Source organism: Rissa tridactyla, chromosome 14 (assembly GCF_028500815.1).
Source record: "Rissa tridactyla isolate bRisTri1 chromosome 14, bRisTri1.patW.cur.20221130, whole genome shotgun sequence".
Classification (NCBI taxonomy): domain Eukaryota; kingdom Metazoa; phylum Chordata; class Aves; order Charadriiformes; family Laridae; genus Rissa; species Rissa tridactyla.
The window spans coordinates 12,941,686-12,962,870 of NC_071479.1; the positions used below are offsets into that span (position 1 = coordinate 12,941,686).

The following is a 21,185-nucleotide window of genomic DNA, read 5'->3' on the forward strand; positions in this document are numbered from 1 at the left end:
CAGCCATCACCCTGCCAGACAGCGGTGAGATCATTTCTCTCTGCCACCGGCATTTTCCACTCCTCCTGTTGTCCATCTGTTTTCTCCCCGTGCCCTGGAGCAGGATGCACCCAGGCTGCAATTTCAGATCTTTTCTGGGTGTGAGTCCCTTCCATGCAGAGCAGGCGAGGGATCCCCACCGCAGCCCTCCCATCAAGCCTGTCCCTGTCCCCCTGCCTTCAACTACAGGCAGGTTCCGGGGCAAAGAGAAGCACACAGGGACAGGGTGAGAAGAGGCTTGTACCTGTCCCCCCTCATCGCCCTAGCAAGCCTGGCCAGATGTCTTCATAAACGTAATGACATGGACTTTTCTTCCCTGAATGTTTAAGGGCTTCCTGGGGTGAGGCACCCTCTCGGCACCGGTGGCATCCCGCAGCCAGGAGCTTCACCGCCCATCTCTGCGCCCCCTTTCGCTGGTCGCGGGGGTGTCTCCTGCAGCTCCTTCGCCGGGTGCTGTGGGAGCCCGCTGGTGAGACCGGGTGGATGCAGCGGAGATAAGCCCAGGCACCCTGGTCCCAACCGGCTACTGGAGAGACCAGAGGGGTGTTGGGGCAAGGGAGGCGCCGGACCAGCCCTTGGTGTATGAGGAGCAATTTGAAGACTCACAGCCGATGGCTGCGGTGCTTGCTGGTGATGTGAGACTATCTTCTCTATTCATCCACCTCGCGCTGTTCCAGATCTTCAATCTTTAACAAGTCTCCTCGCTCTCCAGCTGTGCCTCTCATCCAGCTGTGCCTCTCATCCTTCTCTCTCCCTTCCCTGCTTCGCCGTGTCCCTGCTGGGGCTGGGTGACCAGACCTGAACCTCTACCCATCCGGGAAGGTGTGGGTACAGCTTAGATTTACATGGTGCCATGTCCTGTTCCCCAGTCGTCTCTTCTCATGCTGCACCTGCCACCTTTGGCATCTGCTGCATGCGGACGAGATGTTTTACAAGATGCCTGTTGGCACAATGAGCTCCCGGGGTGATCTTCCTCCTTTTCTCTCTCAGCCACTCTTTTATCCAAGTGAGGATCTTCCTCCCTAGCCTACGGCAGCTTGTCCTCTGCAAGCTTTGATGAAGACCCTTCTCAGCCGACCAGGGGATGTCCAACACCCATATCTTGTTGATTCCTCCAGAAGGAGTATTTCTGAGGTGCAGTTTTCCTGTGCGAAAGTTGGATTCAGTCTCCGTTGTGACATAATTTGTCCGTACATCAGCCAGGTCAGACATTTTTTGCAACTTCTCTACCAGCCCACACTGCATAGTAGATCTACTGGTCTGTAGTCTCTTTAGGTCTGACAACCTCTTTAAAAGCCAGCATATTTGCTTCTTCCAGTCTTCCGGTGAAAACTAGAGGTAGCACAGGTGAGTCTAAGCAGCGGATGACGAGCTGCAGTGAAAAGTTTGAGTTTCACACCTGATTTACTTCGACTGGAAATGTCTTCTCCTGTCTCACTTGCACTTTTACTTCTGCGTTGGTAGGACAGACTTTTTCAAGTGTTTGCAAAAGAGATCCTCTGGCCTGGGGGTCCACCAAAGCTCCTCCTCAGCCAAGGTGGATGCAGAGTTTCTTCACTTTTCTATTTTTACTATTTCTTTTTTTTTTTTGAATGATCACTCTGAATTTGACTGGATACAGGCCAAACATTTCCTGCTCCTGCTGCTTTTGAAGAAAGGAATATACGTAAGTACAGGTGCCATTCCTCGGAGCAGAGGAGCAAGGGGACAAATTCTGGTGTCTTCTCTGTTTATCTTACTTTTTGCCGGTTGACTTACCCGAGGTCATTTTACTGTCCTCATGTGGGTGCAGCTTCAGCAAGTTTGAGAACATTTATCTGATTTCTTATCAGCTCCTTCAAATTGATTTAATCACGCTGGCTTCCATTTAGGCTTTCCCCTTGTAACGTTGTTTAGAGTTTGTATTTGCTAATATCAGCTTAAGCGCTCAGAGTGAAGCTAAGCTGGTCTTTTCCGACAATCTCTGTGCCATATGTGATATTTAATCCTCTTGACTTTCCATTTTTTTCCCCTTTTAAATGCGACTGTATTGGATGGTTTCCAGTTCTAAGTGTCACAAGAATGGCGTTTTGATTTCAGCCCGTGAGCCAGGTCCTGCTTGCTGCTCAGGATGGCTCTTGGCCATCCAAAAATCCTAAGCCCATGGGTGCCCATCCAATCTGCCTGGAGCAACCATGTATGAGAGCCTCGTGGATGTCCCTTTGTGTGTGACGGGCGCTGGCACCACCATCCCCAGCTGCCGGTACCGTCACCGCAGCGGGCATCACTCCAACGACATGCGGTCATCAGGGCTTGGCCGTCCGTCTTAGATGGTGTCGAGTGAGACCATGGGGTTCCCCAAGAGCCACTGGACATGGGGCCTGGGGGTGCCAACCCAGCTGAACTGTACTCACCCTCCAGGCTCGGGGCAGCCCCTCCCCGGGATCTGGGCGATGGGCATTGGCTCTCCATAGCACAGGCATAAACGATTTGAATTCCCACGGGTGGGATCGAGCCACCTCCAAATTGCCAATTACTGCTCATAGAGACCGCTGCACCGGTCTGAGCCCCACTGGTTTTGCTCCCTGTTTTGGGAAGGGGCAAATATAGCTCCTGTCCCCAGGCACTGCTGTGGCGCAACAAGCCCCCTGGAGCCTTTTCAGAAGTTCAGATTGCAGAAGTTCAGAAACTTTTAATGACACCAACTGAGACTCATTAAAAGTGAAGAAAAACACTCGGCGACGCTGGGGCAGCATGGTGCTCTCTGGGACACAGCCTCGCGAGGCACTGGCACCCGAAACGCAAATGGCTTTGGATGTTCCTGCTTCCCCGGGTGTTGAAAGTTGTTGAGACCGTGTGCCTGTTTTCAGCCTGGATCATCTCAGGACGTGGTCTTCTACCCTGGTTCCATGACTGGCTGACCCAGCGTGGCTGATGGGAAGCATCTGGTGGCCTGAAGGTGGGAAGCAATGCGGCTGGGGACTTCCCAAGCTGCCAGGGTCAGCATCTCCTGAAATGTGTGAAGATGCGCCAGTCCCAGCAATGCCCAGTACCAGTGATGATATACCTCCTGGGGACAACACAGCTCTGGGAAGAGGTTGTTGTGCTGGAGCTGCCATTCAGAGAGGCCTCAGCAGCCCCGGAATGGGGTAGCACAGACCTCCTGGTGTTCAGCCCAGGCAAAGGCAGGGTCCTGCACTGGGCTGGGCTAACCCTGTGCAGCCAGGCAGACTGAGCAGCGTGCAGGGAATGCCCTGCAACTCCAGCGGGCAACAAGCTGAACATCAGCCAGCAGAGCGCCTTTGCAGCCACATCCATCCTGGTGTGGGTTAGCGAAGGGCAGCCATCAGCTCAAGGCAGCGCTTGTGGGACCGCGCTGGGAGAGCTGGGCCCAGTTGAGGGGTCCCCAGTACAAGAAAGGCCCTGACAAACCCCGGAGAGGCCAGTGGAGGACACAAAGCTGGTCAGGGCCCGGAGCACAGCACGTACAAGGAGAGGCTGAAGGAGGTGGGCTGGTCCAGCCTTCGGAGAGATGGCGAAGGAGACATCGGGCTGCCGTCTCCCCCTTCCTCAGGGAGGATCTGGAGAAGACACAGCCAGACTCTTCCCGGAGTGCTCAGTGGTAGGATGAAGGGCAACGGGCAGCAGCTGCAATACAGCAAGCTCCATCAAGACAAAAGGAGAAAGTTCTTCATCATGAAGGTGGTCCTGCACTAGAGCATGTGTCCAGAAACATAGAATCATAGACTCATAGAATCTTCATGGTTGGAAAGGACCTTTGAGATCATCGAGTCCAACCATACACACACAAAAACCCTACAATCTCTGCCACTAGAGCATGCCCTCAAGTGCCACATCTAGACGTTTCTTAAACACCTCTAGGGATGGTGGCTCAACCCCCTCCCTGGGCAGGCTGTTCCAGTGCCTGACCACTCTTTCAGTAAAGTCATTCTTCCTCATATCTAATCTAAACCTCCCCTGCCGCAGCTTCAGACCATTTCCTCTGGTCCTGTCCTTATTCACCTGGGAGAAGAGCCCAAACCCCACCTCTCTGCACCCTCCTTTCAGGTAGCTGTAGAGGGCAATGAGGTCTCCCCTCAGCCTCCTCTTCTCCAAGCTAAACATGCCCAGCTCCCTCAGCCTCTCCTCATATGCCCTGGTCTCCAAGACATGGTGGGATCCCCATTCTTGGAGGTACCTAAATGGAGGTAGACAAGTCCCCAAGCAACCTGACCTGCTTTAAAGCTGGCCCTGCTCTGAGCAGGGGCAGGACCAGAGACCCCTGGGGTACCTTCCAACTGAGATCCTCCTGTGGGTCCCCGGGCCATGGAGATACGCAAACAGGACCGACAACGAGGAACCCAGCAAAACACAGCCAGCTGAGCACCGCCTGCTCATAGAAATTATTTATTCATTATAAATCACAGAATCACAGGACGGCGGGGGTTGGAAGGGACCTGTGGAGACCACCGAGTCCCACCCCCGGCCAGAGCAGGGTCACCCAGAGCAGGTGGCACAGGAACGCGTCCAGGCGGGGTTGGAATGTCTCCAGAGACGCAGACTCCCCCACCTCTCTGGGCAGCCTGTGCCAGGGCTCTGCCACCCTCACAGCAAAGAAGTTCCTCCTCATGTTGAGGTGGAACTTCCCATGCTCAAGTTTGTGCCCATTGCCCCTTGTCCTGTCCCCGGGCACCACTGAAAAGAGCCTGGCCCCATCCTCCTGACACCCCCCCTTTCAGTATTTATCAGTGTTGATAAGATCCCCCCTCAGTCGTCTTTTTTCCAGACTGAAGAGACCCAAGTCCCTCAGCCTTTCTTCATCAGAGAGGTGTTCCAGTCCCCTGATCACCTTGGTAGCCCTAAATTAATTATAATTGTGGCCAACACCAGGGAAGACGCCCGCTCCTACCACACGTGCTCTCGGTGTGCCCTCAGCCCTCCCTCCTCTGCCCCGTGCCCTCCTCTGCGCTGCCGCCGGAGCCCCGCGGGCAGAGCGGGGTAAGGCCGGGGCTGCTGTGGTGAGATAGACGGAGGGAGGCTTTAGGCTCCAAAACGCACTTGTGTGGGCTGAGAGTGGGAAGAGGGGTCGAGCCAGGGGGGCAGGGAGAAGTGCTGCACCAGGGAGATCTTTCTGGCCAGCGTCCCCATTGCTCTCCCCTCCCCAAAGCCGTGGGTGCTCTCAGGCCCCACGCTGACCTTTGCAGACTGGTGCATCTGCAGGGAAACATCCCTTCCAGATTCCCAAACTTCTCAGAGGCGGAAGGTGTCCAAGCCGTTGTTCAGAGAAACAAGACACCTTACTCTTGCTAGGGCCCGTTAAGTCACTCTTAAATCCAAATGAGCACATCTGGAAGTAAACAAGGTTATCCAGCAAACCCAGGAGGTACATTCTCGGTTGCAAAAGTGGGGAAAAGAAGCTAGAAAAGGAAAGCACAGGCCGAAGAGCCAAACTCTGACATATTCCTGGCCTCGGGCTCTTGCTTCAGGGTGTCTCTGAGCCACTTTGGCTGCAGAGCCCGCTGTGCTGCTCCAGCTCTGCCGCAGGACCACTGCTCCGGCTCTCTCTAGCTGCTGAGAAGTTCAAAAACAACTTCAGACCTGCCCTCCAGTCCCGGCCCTCGGAGGTTTGGGGCCCTCTGTGTGGGGGTGCTGCTGCGGCACCCCTCAGGGGGTGTCCACGCTCGGGCCCTGAGCACAGCGCTTGCGCACCCTATTCCCTCGCAATGTGCTTCCCTGCTCCCACGGCATCCGTGCCCCGGGGGCTGTGCTTTGGGAGCAATTACGGACCCTGCTGTACCAGGCGATCTTTTCCCAGGTGCCTCCCAGGAGCGTATTGAAATCACCCCGGTGTCCCACACAGCTGGTGCTGCCAGACACACCTGGTGTGAAAAGAGAAAGCATCTTCTCAAGGTAAGCCATGCAGGCGCTGGGTCACCGGAGTCCCCGACGTCTGCGCAGGGTGATTGCTCGATGGCAGGACAGCTGTAGGATCGAGGAGGGAAGGAGTCAGCCCTACGCCGGGGGCCGCGAGGCCGGCTCTGCCCTGCTCTGTGCCCCTCTCCCGCCACCAGCAGACGTGGTGTCCTTGCAGCCCTTCTCACAGCAGCCAGATGAGCGCCCGGGTGCCTGGTGCGTGTCTCAAAGTTCACAGCCAGCAGCTCACCCACCTGCAGCACGCAGGAGCCCTGCCCCTACTGCAAACACGGCTCTGCCCGGCTGCAGGCGCGTCCCTTGTTTGCCTGTGCTGCAGCCCGCTTCCCGACGGCGCTCCCGCTCCGCTTGGGATGCCGCTCAACGAACCCAGCAAGACCATGGCCATGGCCCGTGCTTCGCACAGAGCAGCGCCCATCAGCCGCTCCCAGGTCTACCTCGAGCTCACTTGTCTCGTATCAGATTTTATTGCAAATCAAATGCAATTTAATTAGCAGAAAGGCAAACAGACCCTTCCAATGACTGGCTGATCATCCAGCTAGTGACTATCAGATGAGCAGATTTAATTGCAGCCCCCTACAGTTATTGGAAAATGAAATGAAGACGCCGCTTGCGTCCCGGTCACACACCACCTTTGACACCTCCTCCCCTGGCTCACAGGCTGGAGGGCGCTGCTGGGGACACACACGGTCTGGCGCGCCTCGTGCCGCCTGCCCCCTCCACATCCCAGGGAGGAAACGGGTGCTGGAGATGACAAGCTGGTTTTCTGGTAGTTTAGGCTGTGGCGATGCCCTGGGGAGAGTGGATCCTGGGTTTGGCCCTGGTTCTGGTGAGGCCATGGGGCACAGGGAGGGAGCTGGGGGCAGGTGCCCTCCCCAGGACATCTGTGTGCCATCTTCCAGGTGAACCAGGCATGTAGTTTTCCACCTCTGCTTCATTAAACCAATACAAAGGCTCAGAGGACACCTACTTATACTTTGAACAGGTTAATTTTAGGTAAAGAGAAAAGTTTTCAGTGGTGACAAAGAGATTTAGGAACCAAAACCCCTCCTGCCTTTGCCCCATGATGTGAGCGCTTTGGGCCCGAAACCTCTTGAGAAGGCAGGACGCGAGACCTCGGCTCCTTGCCCAAACCCTGGTGCACTAGTTCTAAGGAGATGATTCCTGGCTCAAAGTCATTTTTGAAATTGGGTTTAAGCTGCTAGTTCTTACAGGCTTGCCTGTGCCGGGGTTACTCACCGCAGCGTGCTCAAGCTCCCTGATGCCGCAGTCATCTCCCTGCTTGGCTTTGCTTCTCTGGGCTGACCACCTCGCGCCGTGTCCTCTCTGATCGACTCTCCCCTCTCCAGGGATCCTGGCAGCGCAGCTCGGCTTCCTCCTCCTCGAGTGGGCTCCCTGCGTACCAGCCGGCAAGGTCTGACTGACCTACCACGGCGTCGGTATTTTCCCACATGGACTGGAAACCTTTCCGTTGTCCCCATGGCCAGTTTGGCATCTCATGACTCAGGAATCCCCTGGGCTGACCAGGCCACTGGCTCTCCATCCGAGGACCCTACAGGCAGGCAGACTGCTCCAGAGTCCCGGTGCTCCTGTGCCCACGAGTTTTCTTTCGTTTTCTTTCCCCTAAAGCCTTGCAAATGCCTGGTCCTGGGTTCCTCTTCTCCCATTGGGCTTAGCCTCCATCACGGAGATGCTTTGCACCCTCGCTGCAGGAGAAGCGGCATTCACTCTTCCTTCCATGCTCCCTTCCCGCATCCCTGCTGACGTGCAGCAAACCTCTGAAGACTCTCCTCCCTCCTCGACGCCGTCGTCCCCGTGCCCTCATGTTGTCACCAGTCACTCTGCATTTGCCATAAATTGTCATTGTCCTCCTGGAAAACTGGGAGTGGGCAACGTCTGACTTCCAGGGCACTGAACTGAGCAGCACTGCGGGGCTGCCCGTCCTTCAACTACGTGGCCGAAGGGCATATATTAAACTCATAACGCGACAAGCAATTTCCACAGTCTCCCTGCACTCCTCCATTTTTCAGCGCAGACTTTGCTTACTGCTTTTCAGGCTCTTTTCTTCCCTTGCAGGTTTTCCACTCTTTCCAAATATCCTCCTTGGTGTATATAAGTTACTCATTTTCTAGAGGAGAAGCCCTGCTCCGCCAGCCTCTCCCTTGTGCTCGAATGGGAGTTTTTAGCTGGATTTTGCACCTTTTCTTTCACGAAGCCCCAGCTCTTTTCTACATTTGCATGCTCGGCTTCCTAAACGTGCCCAGCTGCAGTAACCAGCTCCCCTCACTTGTCCTGATTTGTGCTTGTTCACAGCCACAGCCACCAATCTGCTCCTATTGATCTTCCCATTTACGCAAAACGGCATTGACTCATGCCTACTCTAGCTGAAGTTATTTTCTCAAATAGCTCTTCTAAAAACAGCCTATTTTTCAGGAACAGGTACAAAAAAAAAAACCATCAGCTCGCTTCATGCTGTGACCTGGTGAAGAGACATGCGAGATGTCATATCCAAGGATATCCGGAATGACCGTTAGAGACAAGGCTGTGATTTATAACACCACCACTCCTCCAAAGAGTTACTCTTCCTGGAAGAACTTCTCTCCTGGGGCTTTGTCCTCACCCCAGCCTGGCTGGGGGATCTGCGACAGGCTCCCAGCACCCTCCGGGCAGACCTTCCTTTCCCTCCTTCCCAAGGCAATTTAGATCCAGGAAGATCTTTTGATGGTGCCTCTCAAAGTCTTGTGCTGTGCTGCCCTTCCTCCTCGCCTCCCTTTCTTACCCTCTCCCGCGTTCTCCGTTGCCTCTGCTCTGCTCACACCAGCTATTTCTCTGACCTCTGGGAATCTTATTAATTCTTAGTAATTGCAGTCCCTCCCTACCAGCTTTGCATGAGGCCACAATCATTTGTGTTATTTCCTAGGGACCATCTGCTCTTCCTGAGCCAGAGGGGACGCCAGCTTTTTGCTGCTCATACCGCTCTCCCAGATGCTCTTACCCCTACAGGTGCTTCCCTTCCCTCTGTGGTTCTGCCCTTGTTTACCAGCTCCTACTCTTCCAGCACGTGCCTCTGCTTCGACCTCCATTCCCGTCGAGGCTCGAAGCCTGGCATCAAATCCCTGAAGGCTTCTCCCCTCCTTGGCCTGGCTGCTCCTCCCTCCCTCCCTGCTCACACACCCACCCCGGCTGCTGGGCACCAGCACAAACCCACCGCCCGTCCCTGAATCTCCGCCTTGTGGAGCACATCCCCAGCGTGGTGGAGTTGTCCTTGTTCCCTCTTGGAGGGAGCTTGCAACGCTGTTTGAGGGTGCTCAAGTCTTCTCAGCCTGGCACCACCTCCTCTTCGCGCCCGGCAGATGCTCCCACGCTTCTCCCTGCAAGGACCTGGTGACAGCTCTGTCAGCGCTAACATCTTCTTTCAGGCTGGCGCGAATCTCTGAGCGTCTCCTTACTGCTCTTCCCGGGGATTCAGTAGCTTTAGGTTCACACTCAAAACCTTCTGTGTCTCATCTTATTTTATCCCTGAGCTTCAGTTTCTCGTTAGATGCAGAGTCTTTCCCTTTTCCTGAAGGCTGCTGGCTCTGCTTTGCCTTGACACCCTCAAGCCTGCAGGAATTACAGCAGCACCTTCAGATGCCTTTCTGCTCCTCCCAAGGTCTCTCAGAGGACCCTCCCTTACATTGCTTCCAGGTGTGCACATGAGGCTAACATCTACAGTGCGGTATTTGCAAGCAGACACCTTTGTCCGCAACTTTTAACAATTCCTTTTTTGTCATTTTGGAGAGGGGTAAGGTCTGCTCCTGCAATCCGTGATGGAGAGGGGAAGCAGGAGATCTTTCTGTATCTTCACTAATGGTGTAAACACAGTTTGGTCCCGTGAAGGGCAGTAACTCTTCATCGAGGCAGGGTCCAACCCATCACATTGGATGTTTTGTGGGATCTTTAGACCATGCTCCGGTTGCAGCACGGGAAACTTGGAGGGGGGGAGAGGAGCTGCTCTTGTCCACCCTCATTTAGCAGTCCCTGGGATCCTTCCTGACTGCAGTGGTGAGGTCCCACCTCTCTCTGGTGTCCTTCAGGTGACACAGAGTCAGGGGTTGCTTTGAGGATCAAACGCCGTGGGCTGAGACCCGACATCTGCCCCCACAGGCATATCCCCCGCTCCCCCCGAGCCCCTGGAGCGAGGTGTGAGGGGTGCCGGGGCAGAGTCATGGCTTCAGCCCACCGCGCAGCAGAGCTGGTGATGCCCCACGGCAGGGGTGAGCGCTCGCCCCGCTTCTACCTGTCCTTATCTCCTCCTGCTCTCCCTGTAGATGAACCCTGAGTCCCTGCAGCGGGGAAATCTCAGCAGCCCCTCCATGTTCCTTCTCTTGGGGTTTTCCAATACCTACAGAGCACAGGTGACCCTCTGCCTGTGCTTCTCGTTCGTTTACCTGGTGACGGTGCTTGGGAACCTGCTCATCATGACCCTCGTCTGGCTGGACGCCCACCTACACTCCCCCATGTATTTCTTTTTGGGCCACCTCTCCTTCCTGGACATCTGCTACTCCTCTGTCACCCTCCCCAAGATCCTTGGAGACTCCTTCTCACCGCAGAGGACGATCTCCTTTGTGGGCTGCATCACACAGATCTACTTCTTCCTTTGCTTTGGGGGCTCCGAGTGCATGCTCCTGGCTGCCATGGCCTATGATCGGTTCCTGGCCATCTGCCACCCCCTCCACTACCCAGCACTCATGAGCAAGAAGATGTGCCACTGCTTAGTGGCCGTTTCGTGGCTCAGCGGCTCCTTCTCATCTCTGATCCAGGCCTTCCTCACAGCCCACTTGCCCTTCTGTGGGTCCAACATGATTGACCACTTATTCTGCGAGGTGCCATTCTTGCTGAAGGTGTCCTGCAGCCCGAACGCTCCCCTCAACAAGGCCACCTTGTACACTTTCGCTGGGACTATAGCGGTGGGCTCTTTCCTCCTTACTCTCGTGTCGTACGTTCACATCATCGGGGCTGTCCTCCAGAAGGGAGCAGGGACACAGAGGGCCTTTGCCACCTGCAGCTCCCACCTGACCGTGGTGTCCTTGTTCTTTGGCGCTGGGGCCATTGTGTACCTGGTGCCTCACTCCAGCAGCTCCAAGGAGATGGACGAGGTGCTCGCCCTGCTGTATGCCGTTGTGACCCCCATGCTCAACCCCATCATCTACAGCTTGAGAAACAGTGAGGTCAAAGGAGCCATAAGGAAAACCCTCAACAGGGGGGTGTTATAGGTGTCCATGGCAGGGATGTGTCTCTCGGTGACACAGCACACGAGGGGTCTGGGGCTCATGGTCAGGCGGTGCTGTGTGGTGCTGGTGGGGGCACAGCCAGCAGTTCCTTGCTCTCCCTGACCAGTGCATCCAATGCTCAGAACCATTATTGCCTGGTGGGGACCCGAGGGCTTGGTACCACCATCACAGCACCGGGAGCCCCACACACAACTGGCTTGAACTGGCACTGCCAGCCTCAGGAAGCCCATCTCAGGCAGAGATGATCCTGGCAGATGAGCGCTCTCTCACAGAATCAATCATAGAAACATAGAATGGTTCGGGTTGGAAGGGACCTTAAAGATCATCTAGTTCCAACCCCCCTGCTCTGGGCAGGGACCCATGCGAACCTCATGAAGTTCAACCAGGCCAAGTGCAAGGTCCTACACGTGGGTCGGGGCAATCCCAGGCACAAACACAGGTCGGGTGGAGAATGGCTTGAGAGCAGCCCTGAGGAGAAGGACTTGGGGGTGCTGGTTGATGAGAAGCTCAACACAAGCAGGCAATGCACGCGTGCAGCCCAGAAAGCCAACCGTGTCCTGGGCTGCATCAAAAGAAGCGTGGGCAGGAGGGTGAGGGGGGGAATTCTGCCCCTCTGCTCCGCTCGGGGGAGACCCCACCTGGAGTGCTGTGTCCAGCTCTGGAGCCCTCAGCACAAGAAGGACATGGACCTGTTGGAGCGGGGCCAGAGGAGGCCCCGGAGATGCTGGGAGGGCTGGAGCCCCTCTGCTGTGAGGACAGGCTGAGAGAGCTGGGGGGGTTCAGCCTGGAGAAGAGAAGGCTCCGGGGAGACCTTGGAGCCCCTTCCAGTCCCTAAAGGGGCTCCAGGAAAGCTGGGGAGGGACTCTGGATCAGGGAGGGGAGCCATGGGACGAGGGGGAACAGCTTTAAACTGCAAGAGGGGAGATTGAGATTGGATCTCAGGCAGAAATTCTTGGCTGTGAGGGCGGTGAGCCCCTGGCCCAGGTTGCCCAGAGAAGCTGTGTCTGCCCCATCCCTGGAGGGGTTCAAGGCCAGGTTGGACGGGGCTCGGAGCAGCAGGAGCCGGGCAGCGTCCTCCCAGTGTGGAGCACGGCGGCGATCTTCACCCTCTCGGGCCAGTGGCAGGAAGATGGCACACAGCATCCCCTGGAGACCCAAATAGACTAGGAGGGGATTTTGTAAAATTGCTGGCTGCTCGGCCACAGGAATTCTCCCAATAAGTAATTCTGGGAACTTTTCTCCTAAAAAATAGGTACTGCCCAGGTAGAGAAGCTGTACTGGCTTTGCTGTGATGGTGCCCTTGGTGAGCCTTATTTTCTTTAATCATTTATCTACACCTGGGCTTTGTCAGGCTTTCTGGGAAGAGCTTTTATTCCTCAGCAGAGCCTTTTTGGAGGTGAAACACCGCACAAAGCACAGCAGTAATGCTCGGCTGTTTGCATCTCCTTTTAAGTGGTGGATAATCTTGTCTGGGCTGGACTTGCAGACACTGCAGAGCCGGATGTCTTTCCCTTAATGCAATAAAATATGTATAAGTAGGAAAACTATTGTCAGGGGATTGATCTTTGTAGTTTCAGGAGTCAAAGCTAATCCTGGGGACGGTGAGCTGCTTCCACGTGCAACATGGTGGCAATGAAGCAGGAGCGTGGGTGGTACCCGAGCACGTCCGGGAGAGCAGATCAATCTGGCTCCTGATGTGCCTTCAGGAAGGGGTCAGGGGCTCTCGGCAGCACACGGAGCCAGGAAGGTGTTACCTGGTGATCGTAAATAAAGAGATGCGAAAGGATGCTGTGACTGCTGCCCAACGTGTGCAAGAAGATATGCCTACAGGCACCGCGAAATGCGTCCATCTCGGACCTCGGCCGAAGGCTGCGTTGGGATTTCTTTACAAATAAGGCTCTGTAAGACTCCTAGTTAGCAGAAATGATGGGAACTGCTTTTCTGCGATTGGAAACACCCCTGTCCCTGAGGGAGCCAAGGATTTCCCAGTAGGAACCCAACGTGATTTATCCCACTCAGGTGAGGAAGAAACACGTCCTGACAGAGCACACGGACAAGGCAAGGCCAACTGGGGAACCCAGTTTTTAGGACACCTGCAAAATCGGCAGCTCCTTTGGAAATAAAACAGGAATTTCACATCCCTTCCCACCCGCGGTACCCAGGGCAGGGTGAGCCGGAGCCGTCCTCCACCCCTCTGCTCTCTCTGCCGACAGGGAAACCTGTGAGCTCCTGACTGCTCCTGCCAGTCGTAGTCGTGTCAGTCTTCGGCCGGGTGGGCACCTCTGGGGGTGGCAGGCAGGGAAAGAGTTCGGGGAGCCCCTGTGGCAGGGAAGGGTCGGGGCACCGCATGTCCTGAGTGTGCTCCGTGCTCGGCCTTCATCAGCTCGCGACACCGACGGGTGAGACCACACCACCTTATGGACCAACGGAGCTCGCCGTGAAGACCAGGAGCATCACTAGGGATAAAAGAAACATATATAGCTTTTATCAGGTCTATGTGTCAGGGAAGATCAGTGCTTTCTCCAGAGCAGCGGTCTCCAAGCGGGGGGCACACACCCCAGGGGGTGCGCAAAACAATCTATTGGGGTGCAGCAAGAAAGTATTTTTAATTATAATTAACTTATACCATTAATAAATAAACCATTATACCATTAATGAATAAAGTGAAATAAATTGATATTTTAAAACTAGAATTCATTTAATCTTTATCTCATCCTTTTAAAATATCTATTATTGTGAACACGGATCTAATTTATGGATAAATATACCTATGTTGGGGGTGCACACTCCAGTGTTTTTCACTGATGAGGTTGTGCAATCAGAAAATTTTGGAGCGCGCTGCTCTACACCTCCACGCCTGGGAAAGAACGAGCCTCAGGGAGTGAAGCTTCACCCACAGCAAAGGAAGATTTAGGGATGAAACGGGGATCACTTACGCAGACGGGACACATCCAGTCCCTGGCACCAGGTGGGACGCACCCCAGGGTGCCAAGGGGCTCGTCTGGGGCTCTCCGTCGCTCTGGAGCCTCTTGCTTTGACCCCACAGAAACCGCCGGTGGGGCTGGAGCTGGCAGGGAATGTCTCGCCCCCTTCTCCCTGCCCTCTGGCCCGCGGGGATCGCTCTGTCTCAGACCGCGGCAGGAGCGCGCCGTTCGGCTGCAGGGAGAACCCAGGTAACCATGCCACCTCGGCACCAGCCATCCCGCAGGCGGGGAAAGAGGAGGGTTTGCTCTGCTGCCCCTGAGGATCCAGGCACGGGGACAAACGCTGGGAGGTGACTGCGAAGCTCGTCTTTCTTAGGTGTGCTGGAGGTGAAGGTCATTTTCTTGCTCCCGAAGTTGGCGCTTCCATTGGTGCCTCAGGCCCGGGCAAAAATCCTTCTGCGAGAACGTTTTGATGGAGAGCTGGTAATGCTGCTGGAGGGCGTTCCCGTGGTGGAGGATGGGGAAGATGCCTTGCTTGGACACGGTCTCCCTGAGGGACCAGAGGTCAGACGAAACCCACCTGCCTGTTTTTGCAAGGAGCTCAGTTCCTGCTGAAGTCAGAGTCCCTGAGGCCTCCCGGCATTGGATGGCACGACATTTGGGTGCGTGAACACTTTAGTGGCAGAGAAAGCAGGTCAGTGAGGGTCACAGACCTGGGTTTGGCCAAGTGGATCCTGCATCTGGTTAGCTCTGTCTTGCAGACGGCTGCTCCGCCTGGCAGAAGAGATGCTTGTCCACCTGTCAGCAGCATGGGCAGAGGAGCGAGCGGGGGTTCCTGCTCCTTGCTCTCCACATTAACCAGTGCGGAGCCATTCTCTCTAGCTCACTGGGAAGTGGTGTACCATCACCACAGCTCCCCGCTCCAGCTGGATCAAAGACCTCAAGAAAAATGGGAAGATGTCTCCGAGAACTATATTTCACTGTGATGGTGAAATAATCATCAGAACTTTAATTCCTGGGTAAGTGTCAGTGCAAATCTAATTTGGTTCGGCTTCTACCGAGGGTTCCTCTCCTTCTCGCTCTTCGCCTCGGTTAGTTCTTGAGTTCTTCATAAAACAGAGAAAGGAAGAACTACGCAGGTCCTTGGGGGTGGCTGCTTCCCGACCTGGTAACACCCATGTGCTGATTGTGTGCACGGAGCAGAGCTGTCAAGAGCTGGTCTCTCACTTCCAACCTGGAATGGTGATCAACCCGCTGTAGAAACATACGGTGAACATGGGAACACCTTCCATGTGGCTGGAGACTTCAGGAGGGGAGACCAGAGGGGCCTCTGGGCCAGAGCTCTGCGCCCAGGCAGGAGGTGTCCAATGGCTGCTCCTGCTGCCGACGGGGACTTGAGGTACAGCCCAGTTTGGCAAAAATGGAGCAAAGGACTGTGCCAGGAACCCCCTGGCCCGTGGGGGAGGTTTGCTCCTTCGGGTTCCAGGTGGAGTCAGAGAATTAATTCATCCCTGGGTGTTTGTACGGCACCTTCAAGTGGGCAGCGTCAGGGATTGGAGAAGCATCACCAAATCCCAGAATTAGACTCCTTTGTATTTAATCTACATTTACCTGTGAAGGACTCTCCTCAATCCCCATTCTAAGCACGTCTGAGAAGAGAGGCCAAAATCAACCGCGCTTCTTCTCAGTGGAGACGGCTGACGTGGTTTCACATCCTTTGAAGACCTGATGAGAAAATGAGCTGCTTTTGTCTAGCACTGGCCAGAGGATCCTCCCCCATTACCTATGCATTCTGCCCAATTAATTGGGTCATGACCCTGTTCCTCCAAGAAAGGGGTCCAGTCTTGGTTAGATGATGATGAGGGATGGAAATCTTAGCATTCCCTTGACACTTTGCTCCCAGCCACCCCTGCCATTGCTAATTATACCTTGTTTCTAATTGGAATTGCCTGAGCTCAAGCCCCAGATCCAGCTTCATGCCTCCCCCAGAAGCTGCTTGGGCAGGAGCAACCAAATGACCTCCTGAGCTGCTTTTTGAGGGGGCTCACTGGGAAAGCTGAGAGCTTTGCATGCCATCAACTGGAGTCCAGTGGTCTTCATTTGCTCTCCGGACCTGCAGGATGTGGGCAGAGGATGACGGTCTTAAAAAAACCTGATCAACCCGGTCAATACACAAACTCCCATAAGTATCAGGGGAGGGCGAGGACACAGATGGGACCTGAGCCAGCAGCAGGGCTTCTCCCCCGCCCCCAGAACCACGGCACGAACATTGATGAAAGCTATTCCCCACTGTGTAGGTGGCAGTTTCAGGTGCTACCACAAACAGAATCATGGGAAGCTAGTGATTTCCATGCCGTGTTCCAACATGATCTCAACGTGAGCCGGCAATGCGCCCTTGCAGCCCAGAAAGCCAACCGTATCCTGGGCTGCATCAAAAGAAGCATGGGCAGGAGGGCAAGGGGGGGGATTCTGCCCCTCTGCTCCGCTCGGGGGAGACCCCACCTGGAGTGCTGTGTCCAGATCTGGAGCCCTCAGCACAAGAAGGACATGGACCTGTTGGAGCGGGGCCAGAGGAGGCCATGAAGATGCTGGGAGGGCTGGAGCCCCTCTGCTGTGAGGACAGGCTGAGAGAGCTGGGGGGGTTCAGCCTGGAGAGGAGAAGGCTCCGGGGAGACCTTAGAGCCCCTTCCAGTCCCTAAAAGGGGCCTACAGGAAGGATGGGGATGGACTCTGGAGCAGGGAGGGGAGCCATGGGATGAGGGGGAAGAGTTTTAAACTGAAAAAGGGGAGATTTAGATGAGATCTCAGGCAGAAATTCTTGGCTGTGAGGGCGGTGAGCCCCTGGCCCAGGTTGCCCAGAGAAGCTGTGTCTGCCCCATCCCTGGAGGGGTTCAAGGCCAGGTTGGACGGGGCTTGGAGCAACCTTGGCTGGTGGGAGGTGTCCCTGCCCAGGGCAGGGGGTGGAACTAGATGATTTTTAAGGTCCCTTCCAACCCGAACCATTCTATGATTCTATGATTCCCTGGGCTCCCCAGACCAGACCCTTCAGATAACTGTACTGCCCTGTGAACGTCTCCACCCAGGCCCAGGGAGCCCTGCCCAGGTCCCAGCCCAGCCCCACGCACCCTCCTGGCTCTCCGGCTCTCTCTGTGGAGCATGCTGGAGTCAGGATTTGTGGGTGATTCCATCTGGGGCAGAAAGGCGCCTTTGCTGGGAGGCGCGACGGGGACACGTCACAGTGTGTCCCAGGAGAGGCAACGCGGGGGCTGTGAGCACCCTGGGCTACCTGTGTGCCCCGTCATCGGTGAGGGCCCGTGCTGGGTTATTTGAAGGAGAGGTTGTCCAGGAGCATCCTCAGAGAGCCCCAACCTCCAGCATGTGAGACGCGCTGCTGGGGGATCCCGGCCTCTCTCTTGGTGCAGTTTAGTCCCAGCAAGTCCCCCATGGAGGGAGGGACCTAAAACTTGCAGATTTGGGCTGTTAAAAACATACTTTGTTCCCAGGACTAAATAAATGACTTCCCTCAGGCTCTTCAGGGCTTAGGAGCCCTGATATGGTCTGGAGGAAAAAAGTGATGCTTCTCAGAAGCATGGTAAGAACCCATGGCTTTTAGGGGGCCGCAGCCCCGGGTGGTCCCAGTCCACAGGATCCCCCTGAGAGGGAGGCATCCAGGTTGGGGGGGCTGGAAGTGACAGTGTCCCACGGCCAGGGGAGAGGCAGGGGCAGTCCCAGGGACAAGGCTGGCATGTGAGGAGGTCCCACGTTACACGAAGGTGGAGGCGGTGGGGACGGGTAGGGAGCAGGGGGGCAGAGAGAGGGACTTCAGGGACTCGGTCAGGGGTGCAGAGAGGCACTCGGGGGGTGTAGGGTGTACGGGGGGTGATGGAGGGGGGTAAGAGATGTGCAAGAGGCGCAGTGGAGGGGTGCTGGGTATGTGGGGTGCAGAGGAGGGCTGCGGGGGATGCTGGGTGTGAGGGGTGTTAAGGAGGGGGGCAGGGTGGGGAGGGTGGAGGGGTTGGATGTCGGGGGGCAGAGGAGGGGGGCAGGGTGGGGAGGGTGGAGGGGTTGGGTGTCGGGGGGCAGAGGAGGGGGGCAGGGTGAAGCCCCCCAGGCGGGCAAGATGTGAGAAAGTACGTGACAGCCCAGTGGTGCCTGAGGCTCCGGGAGCTTCCGGAGCACCAGGAACCCCAAGCACCAGGAGGCTCAGCCTGCATCCCAGAGGGAGGTGATGCCCTGAGCTCATCCCCTCACCAAACCCCATCTAAAACATCCCACCGCTTTCTCCTGCAGGGAGAGGTTCCACCAGCTGTGGCCTGGTCGATACAGACGACTCCGGTCACACCATCGTCCGGCAGTGCCCGGGGCTGAGCATCTCAGTGCTGTTCCTCTGCAGGAAATGCCAGAGGAAGCACAAAAAGGCACAGAGATGTCTGGGGAGGGGAGGGATGCTGGGGGCAGGCTCTCCAACGAGCCCAGCGGGACAGGAGCCGCTGTTTGTCCCACCGCTCTGGGGGCGTTGGGGGGCTGGGTGCTCTGGCAGGACCCCCAAAGTGCTCCCGGTGCCACCCCCATGGGAGGAGGAGGTTTGGGGACATTTGGCCAGGCTGCAGCCACAGCTCCGTCCCTGCAGGCAGAGACACTGAAGTGAAACCCAGCACGAGAGAGAAATTCAGAGACAGCACGAGCCAGATGGGGCTTCCCAAGGAGCAGACGATTGTGCTGCCCAAAGCCAGCGCGAGCAACCAGCAGCCCCTGTCCCCGCGCCCTCCTTGCTCCGGGGTGCCTGCCCTCGGCTCTCACACGGAGCACAGATGTGGCCAGAGGCAAAGGGCGATTTTTGGCACCTTCCCGTGGTGCTGCACTGAGGACCACGGGGAGCACGGCCCAACAGCCAGGGTGGAGGTGCCCTGCGACACCCTGAGCAGGATCAGCCCTTGCAGGCAGTGCCCGGGGTGTAAGGCAGAAAAGTTGCTGCCAGCTGGGCTCCACAGGGGGTTTTAGCCTGCGCGTCCCTCCGGGTGGGTGCCATGAAGCTTTCCTCAGTGCCGCGATACTCCTCGGGCTCCTCTCTGGAGCAGGAGACGAGCCCCATCCCTCCTTGTCTTTGCAGAGGAGTGCACCTCGTCATTGGAACAGGTGAGCCAGAATTCCGCCTCTCCCATCCTGGGGCTGGGACAAGCCCCCAGCGTCTTCCCACCCTTCCAGCTGGAGCCACGGGCACAGGGACTCCCGGCACAACTGCCAAAAACAGCCAAAAAGTGACACCCCGCCTGAAACACCATTCTGGGCAGGGGCTGAGCCCAGAAAAGCCACTTTTTTTCAGTTGCTGGTCCCAGAGGTGCATCTTAAAATTGAGAAGCAATTAATGAGTGCAGAGCTCCAGCAAATTAGAGAGCAAAGGAAATGCAGGGCCTTTCCATTTGAAGTAAAATCCCAGGCTTGCCCCGACAGCTGGCAGGAGGGAAAGGCCAAGGAAATTAAGGAAGAAAGAAAATTTCAAGAGACATCTATTCTGCTGGAGGCAGATGACAAGGCTGCAAAGAGCGTTGTCCCCACGGCTGGCCCCATGCCGTGCTGTCACCCATCTCTGCCTGCACCTTCCTACACGGCCTCGGTGGCAGCGAGAGCCACGGGCAGGCGGCAGCCCCTGCCAAAGCCCAGCCTGCCGTCCCCGGCATGCCGCACCCCCGGCCACCCGCGCTCGGCAAACCTTGGAAAGCCACGGAGCAAGCTGACAGCCTGCCAGGGCACCGCTGACGCTCTAATGGGGCTCCCGCCGCGAGCGCCGCCGGTTGGGGCTGAGCCCAGCCACGTGGCGGGGCGCCGGCCGTGGGAATCCCTCCACCCGGAATTGGGGACTGAAATGGCAGCACATGGCGGCCAGCGGGAGCCCAGACAGCGGGTCCCGTCGAGCATCGTGTCGTCTCTTGCTTGTTTGCCAAGGGCTCGGGTCTATGCCCAGAGCACGGGGCTGGACGTTGGATGCCTGGAGTCTGCAAAGCTGCCTGTCTCAGCATCCCCTGCCCCCGCGGGGGAAACCCTCGGGCAGCCCCGAGCAGCTCTGCAGCGCACGGGGACACCGGGGACGCTAACCTGGCATCCCTGCCAGACACGGCGGTTGGCATGACTGGAGTGTCCGTAGGGCGTTCCCAGGGCGGGCGGCTGTGGAGGCACGTCTTCACCAAGACCCAACCCGCTGTCCTGCAGCCGGCTGGGAGTTTCGCGCTTCGAGGAGGGTTGGAAAACAAACCCTACAGATGTGAGACTGATCCAGCATACGTGAAGAGGGTTCGGAAGGGAGCTCACGCCGTGGGGACACAGGCTGTGACCGGGAAAGGAGGGGGTGCTTCGGCCATGCATGGCTGTATCCAAGGCCGGTGGCTGCAGCTGAGGTCTGACAAACTCAGCGCTCGCAGTCAGGTGCCGCAGCTGCCCGGCAGGCAGGGACATGACACCTCCTGCCATCATCCCAGGCATTGCACCAGCATGACCGGACCCGCGTGGGGGATTCCACAGAATCACAGAATTGTCTAGGTTGGAAGGGACCTTTCGGATCATCGAGTCCGACCGTCAAACCCGGGTCACAAGATTGGGAATCTTGCGTGACACCGCTACCCCAGCGGCGCATTTCCCAGCCCCGCGTCCCCGGTTCATGCCACTCCTGAGGGACCGGAGCACCCACCGCCTCCCCCCGACCTCCGTTCCCGCAGCCGAGCGGAAACATCATCTCCGCTGCCGTGCCGGTTGCGTTTCTGCCGACGGCATTTCCCGGGAGCTGGGGGCGGGGGGGGGAGCGGGATCCCCCTCGGTACAAAAAAACCAAAAAAACACCAAAAAAAGCTTAAAGAGCCTTAAAGTCATTTTTAAACAGGTCCATTTTACACCCGAGCCAACAAGGCGCGGGTTCCGCGATTTCCTTTCGGGTGCTCCTGCAGAAGGGGCGGGGCTCGGCGGGGCGGGGCCCCGGCGGTGGGGGCGTGGCCCACCCGCGGGGCTCCGCCCCGCGGGTGGGCCACGCCCCCACCGCCGGGCCCCCGCC

At 56.8% G+C, this 21,185-nt stretch overlaps 1 protein-coding gene across 1 annotated transcript; it reads left to right on the forward strand.

Annotated features, from left to right (window-relative positions):
- The first annotated feature begins 10,241 nt into the window (after positions 1-10,241).
- On the forward strand, positions 10,242-11,204 carry LOC128917637 (olfactory receptor 1361-like). The gene has a single exon (XM_054220985.1). It carries the CDS (start codon positions 10,260-10,262, stop codon positions 11,202-11,204), a length of 945 nt encoding a protein of 314 aa, XP_054076960.1. The 5' UTR covers positions 10,242-10,259.
- Positions 11,205-21,185: the final 9,981 nt, after the last annotated feature.